Here is a 6,906-nt window from a genome sequence, read left to right on the forward strand (position 1 = left end):
CTTACATACTATATCCTTACATATCATCATAATCAGCAATAAGAAAATAAATCTTATTATGTTATTATTATTATTAAGCGCATTCTATGTGTATATATAGATATAAACAATTTATACAACTTTTTACATTCCCAATCCAATTATTTCTCTTAAGATTTTACCCAGTGTTGCAGAAAGAATTTTTTCAATAGATAATTTTTTGTTTGAGACATACCTTAAAAATAGTTTCTCGTTTGAGATGAATATCCACACAACACATGTTTTTTAGACGTCCTCAAAAGGTCTGGTTATGTCCTGATGTCTTAAACGTCCATAGAACGTCCGAAGGGCGTTCTGCTTTTAGCGTAGCAGTAGGGCGTCTATAAGACATCCGAAAGACATTCGGGATTGGATCACAAAATTCAATATTACAAGTGTGTTTAATATATTTCTGACATACATTATGAACGTACACTTGAAATTCGAGCTTTGATGATCTTTACATTAAATAAGACATTTTGAAGATGTTTTAAGGACATCAATTAAATGTCTAAAGGACGTCTGTTGTATGTCCCGGGAATATCCCCTATACATGTAAGCGTTGAATATTATTGTTATCATAATCATTGATATCGTTATTATTATTGTTACTATTATTCAGGATTGGGTAACGCCAAGTTAAAAAGATAAAAGTTAAGTTAAAGAGTTAAAAAGTTTATTAAATTTAACTTAACTTAGTTACATTTTAGACTCTTAATTTTTTAACTTAATTTAGTTATATTTTATCGGTAACTATATATATTAACTTTTAAGTTGATTTTTTTTAAGTCAATCCTCAGATACAATGCGAGAGGTTAATGAGTATATAATTTTGTAATTTTATATTATATAATCATTACTTGTGAACAAAAATAACCAGATTCTTTAATAAATATGCTGAGAAAGAAAAAATACGAATAATTGTGTAAAGTGGTCAAACTTTTCTTTTTCTTTTAATTGTTCGTTCGTACAAATTTAACTTTTAACTTTTCAATTACTTTTTTTATTAACTTAACTTTTAATTCAATTAATTTCATTATGGATTAACTTGTATTTTAATTAAGTTAAATTTTCAAGGCCGTTAACTTTAACTTAACTTAGTTAAAAACAAAAGTTAACTTAACCCTGCTATTATTACTATTATTGTCATTATTGAATCGTTAATATAGTGATATGTTGACATACAATCATAATAACAGTACAAAATATGTATAAAATTAATTCAAGTAATTACATTATTAATTTTATTGTAATTAATTTTATTTTTATAATAATTACATAATCATGGTCATTATATTAATGCTAAATAATAATCAAATATTACAATTGCATTATCTTAAAATACAATTTCTTAATTTAAGCAATAATAATAATAAAAACTACTGCTTGTAAAAAAATATCTTTTCGTTATTATCAGAAGACATTGTCCGCTGTTGACGTTGATCATGGCAGGGATGGAGTGTTGAAGGGTAGTGTTAGGTTAGTGTTAGGTTGTTGTTGTACCCTAACGGGCAGAATCCAAATGTTGAGAGAGTTAGAGAAATACAGATTGATCCTCAGCCCTTTCTTCCACTAATTCCTTCTCCTTCATTTACCTCACAAAGGAATGACTGGTTCGAGAATCTGTCAATCGTTTCCATACCTCCTAATATATTTTTTACAATTGGGAGATAACTTTGCCTTACCTTTGAACAATAGATTAAATTTAACGATCGATCTTATTAAGTGTATTGAAAGTAATATTTACAAATTGTCTATTGATCTCAATCTCGAACCACTCACTTCCTGTATTAAATAACTTAGCTTCTTGTTCCCTACATTATACGGAAGTAGATAGCAGTTTGTCACATCTAGCGAAAGACACTAGGGATTTTTTTAAGAGATATGAATGATAGGATTATTTTTACTCGAGCGGATAAGGGGAATGTGACGGTAGTATTGGATAGACAGGTGTACATTTCCAAGGTAAATGAGATGCTTCAAGATGTGAATAGTTATGAGGTAGTTGAAAGAGATCCGACGAGGAGGATGGTAACGGGTTTACGCGCTTTATTAGTTTGTTGGAAGGAAAAAAGTATATATCTAATTCCACATATAGAAGTTTGTTATGTAATGATAGAATACTTCCGAGGGCTCTTCCGAAGATATCAGTACATATGCAGGATTGCCCTTTTCGTATAATAGTTTCTTCGATAAATAGCACTTTGTATTCGTTAGCAGTGTTTCTTCATAATATTATCATTAAAATAATTCCTAAAGCAGATAGTTATATCGGAAATAGTTTTAAACTTGTTAAGGAACTTGATAGTAGACGTTTGAGCGATGAATTTCAGTTAATGTCATTGGATGTTGTGAGTCTCTTCACTAACGTTCCCATTGATTATGCGATGGACTGTATTACAGACCATTGGCGATTTATTTCTAGAAATTGTTGATTACCGGAGAGGGAATTCATCAAAGCGGTTCAGTATGTTTTAGATTCTACTTTCTATGTTTTTGATAATGTTATATAGGCAGAATTACGGGGCTCCTATGGGCTCTTCGTTGTCTCCGGTCATCGCGGATCTAGTTATGCGAAAGCTGGAGGTTAGAGCTTTGTCTTTGATTCGGTTTCCGTTGCCCTTTTACTATAGGTTTGTTGACGACATTATTGGCGGCACCTACGTCTTCGGTTAGTTCCATTCTTGATATTTTTAATTCTTAGCATCCTAGGCTTCAGTTCACTATGGAGGTAGAGGGTGACAGATTGAATTTTTTTGATGTTACAGTGATTAGGGATAATGAGTTGATAGAGTTAAATTGGTACCACAAGCCGACTTTTTTGAGTAGATATTTGAATTTTTGGTCACAAGCACCCGGTTTCTCAAAAAATAGATACAATCGCAGGATTAGTTAATAGAGTAGTTTTGCTTTCGAATCTTAAATTTCACCTTGATAATTTGTGTTTCACTATTAAAGTATTGTTAGAGAATGATTATCTATTGAACTTTATATTTGAGAATATTAACAATCGTTTGAAGAACATTATTATAGCTATATAGTAATACACGGAGAAAATTTTATATTTAAAATTATTGTAATGTGGTAGTAGCTGCGGTCTTCATGTAAATTATAAGTTTAAGTGCTATAGTTATTTTTTTTAAAACAATAATACAACGTAATTTTTACAAGATTTTTTTATTCGGACTGACAAGAATTAAACACTAAGTATAAGCGTATTCAGGCCTATGACGGTCAAAGCTAGATCTTTTTTTGCCTAAATAATTCCCAGTGAATTATCTATATGATATATATGCATGTACATATATAGGATATAGATGATTCACTGGGAATTATTTAGGCAAAAAAAGATCTAGCTTTGACCGTCGTAGACCTGAATACGCTTATACTTAGTAATTTTTACACTTTTTTATAATAAAAATTTTTTATTACAAAATCAAATCTTGTTGAATGAAAGTTAATATTGTAAAGATAAATAAAAAATATATACCTAGCAAATTTTGTTTGCGTACCATAGTAAAAATTAACTGTTTTCATGTTAGAATATGGCTTAACAAAATAATTACTTTATTTATGTGATAAAAATTCGTATTACCATAGTAAAAGTTAAGTTGGAATTATGTTGTAAGGGTCCATACGAAAATACAAGACATAGTAAAGTGTAATTTAAAATTATATTAAAACTTAATATAAAATTTTCTCCGTGTAGGAAGAGCGTTGTTAATGATAATAGGGTTGAAGTAGTGCAGCCTTCATGGTTCACTGTTCCTTTCGTTCGTGATATTACTGAGAAGTTTAGTAGATTGAATAACGAGCGTATCGTTTTATAGTACTAATAAATTTCGAGAATATTCATTAAGATGCATAAGGATCCTTTATCGCGTGACAAAAAGTCGAATGTTGTTTATAAGATTTCGTGTAAGAGTTGCGATGCAAGTTATGTGGGATAGACGTATAGACAACTGAGGTCAAGAATCACGGAGCATAAGAACCACATCCAATGAAACACGTTTACTTGTAATGTCATAACGGAGCATCGGTTATAAGAAGGCCATGATTTCGATTGGAACAACATTACAATACTGGACGAGGAGCCTCACTACAGGAAGAGATTGATTTCGGAGACGATATATTCATCAGGAGACAGACGCATGGACTCAATTTGCAGACGGATTTGGAGAGGCTTCCCAAGGCCTACCTTCCGATCATAGATAAGCTATAAAGGCTTGAGTTGTTGTCACGTCTAGTCAGTCAGTGTCGTTCGTACGCAGTAATGATTCACTGTGTCTGACTTTCTGTCGTGTTTATCGATTACTTTCCAACATTCTTTTTCTTGGAATTGATTAACACTTTAATGTTACATTTTTCCATTTGTTATCTCGGAAAATTACTAGATAAAAAAACAAAAAATAACTCACTGTGTCTGATACTAACTGGCCAACATTATCAGGAGCCGGTTCTTGAATTATTTTTATAGTAATGTTTGTGGTATGGTGTTCTGTGAGCATGGTGAGCGTCCTTATATTTGCTGGATAATTAATTATAATCTTAAAGTTGTTTGTTAAATTAGTTCTCTATATTCTATTTTTCGATATTTCCTAATTTCTTTTTTTTTCTTTTTCCTTTTTTTTTCATTCTTTTTGGTTTTAATTCCGACATTTAAATTCTTGATGTAGGAGAGCTCACCATGACAGGATAACTTTTATGCACAATTTATATATATTAGTTTATGTTGTCTCTGAGGAAGGCTCAAAAGTGAGTCAAAACATGTAAGCGCGCTTAGTGAATAAAGAAGTTTCACGCTTCATAAGTTTATTATTGTATATATAAGTTTTATTATTTGCGCGATGTCTTCTACGTCTGACTCCTAATGCCCTTATTCTTTCTAATTCTTTAAAAAAATATATCTGTATAAATTTTTTGATCATACACGCGATTCGAAACGTTTCGTTTGTTTAGTAAAAAATGATATTCTACGTAAAAATCATAAATTGGTATTACTGTTTCAATGCTGTTCTTACTCGTATTACAAAAAAGCATTATTGAGAATATTAACACTATTTTTACTGACAAATATTTTCTACTAAACAAACTCGTAATCGCGCAATACCCAGAGAATGGAATCGACATTCGATATTCATTCCATTATGATTTCTCATTAGGATATGTCTAAACAACGTCCATAAAAAATCCATTTTACGTCCTATCGAGACATCGTAACAACATCCACTGGACGTCTAAAGGCGATACATTGTACGTCATCGGGACATCTTTGATCCGGACGTCGAACGTCCGAACGAAATGTCCTATGGACGTCTAAAGGATCCATGTGCTGTGCTAATTTTAATAAACGATTTATTAATATTAATTTTACTGATCGTCACTTTTTTGCATAATAAATTTTCCAAAGAAGTACTGCATAAGTGATCGCGTGAAAAAAGAATATCCAAAAAGCAAGTATTATCAGAGTTACATAGAAAGGAACTGTCGGTATGCCCATCATCGTGAGAATCTTGTTTGGTGAACGCAAGTAACAGTAGATTTCTAAACACGTCAGATTCGGTCGATCAAGATAGATCGCTTGCATTACTCCTTCAAATGCGTATCTGCAATAAAATTTGCGTTTAAAACTGAAAATATACAGTGAACTGGAATTAAATAAAAGCGTATCTCCACACGGAAAGAAAAATAATTCTCAATAAATAACCGGTATAAATTAAAAATATTGTTTATACGGAAAAAATCATATTTATAGTAATAAATTTAAATCCCAAAAGCTTTTAATTAATAATCGTTGTAATATTAAATTGTACCTGAAAAAGCTCACATAGCTTAAAGGCTGCAAATACATCGACATTTCTTCTAATTTTGAAAAGAATCCAGCAAATAATATTAATGGTATACCAATTGCCGGTATTAAAAACATACCTATCTGAAAAGAAATTATACTTTTTTTTAGTTATCTAACATTTTTATATTAAATACCCAGAGAATGATATGTACAAAATGCGGACATAAGACGTCTTATGCCCGCATGTTGGACACATTGTTTTCTGGGTAGAAATCGAATTAAAGTTTGAATAGTGCATGCTCATTAATAAACTGGAAAATTTCTTATTAGAAATAAAACATCTGAGAAAAATATAATTTATTAATAATTTATTAACTTATTACTATTATAATTATATTCCAGATAGCAAATATGCGCGTTATTTTGATATTAAATACTAGGCGTGTATGCACTAATAACGTCAAAAGACCAAAAAATGACAATTTTATATGAGTCATTTTAATATTTTACTAAAGATTATTTTACATCATTATGCCACAATATTTCGTTCTTGCTCTGTGGAGTTTTACGTTTTACATTGATATTCAAACCTAAAAATAAGTTTTTTCTTTAAATTATTATTATTTTTGTTTGTTCATATTTACTGTTTGACTATAGGGGGTAACTCCGGTATATACGCCGCATCTATCAAAAACTTAATTTATTAAGTATTACTCGTATTTACTATGTTTATAGTAAACGAAACTATATCAGTAAAAACTTTGAAAAAAATATTAGAAGTCCGAAATATTTATTTTTCATATTAAAAAATAAAGTTTTTGAAACTCTTGCATTTTTGCTATATATCCCATAGGAGTGGGATATAGCTACTCATAATAATGCATATAAATAAGACGTATAATGACACAATAACTTATAAACCGTGTTTATAAAGTTTTACTAAGGAATAAGAATGGTAAATATGTATATGAAGTAATAAACAATAATTACAATCTTCCTACATATACAGGGTGGACCATCTGAAGTGATCCAGTCAAATATCTCGAAAACTAGTAGGGATAGAGAAAAATGTTTCGTATGAAAAGTTTAGGGTTACA

General features: G+C 30.3%; 1 protein-coding gene across 2 annotated transcripts in view; it reads right to left on the bottom strand.

Moving 5' to 3' along the window:
- Positions 1-4,809: 4,809 nt before the first annotated feature.
- The window catches only part of LOC108759996 (ATP-binding cassette sub-family G member 4-like), a 24,296-nt gene continuing 22,199 nt past the window's right edge, over positions 4,810-6,906 (bottom strand). Inside the window, exons 10-11 of one of the 2 annotated variants that reach the window (XM_018505754.1) lie at positions 5,832-5,950; positions 4,810-5,624 (exon numbers count right to left, since the gene is read on the bottom strand). In XM_018505754.1, coding sequence (XP_018361256.1) covers positions 5,399-5,624; positions 5,832-5,950 — 345 coding nt within the window. In that variant the 3' untranslated portion in view covers positions 4,810-5,398. Of the gene's footprint in view, positions 5,625-5,831; positions 5,951-6,361; positions 6,400-6,906 lie in introns of those variants that run through there. The other variant, XM_018505755.1, reaches the window with a different exon arrangement.

This window comes from Trachymyrmex cornetzi, unplaced genomic scaffold (assembly GCF_001594075.2).
Source record: "Trachymyrmex cornetzi isolate Tcor2-1 unplaced genomic scaffold, Tcor1.1 scaffold210, whole genome shotgun sequence".
In the NCBI taxonomy this organism is placed as follows: domain Eukaryota; kingdom Metazoa; phylum Arthropoda; class Insecta; order Hymenoptera; family Formicidae; genus Trachymyrmex; species Trachymyrmex cornetzi.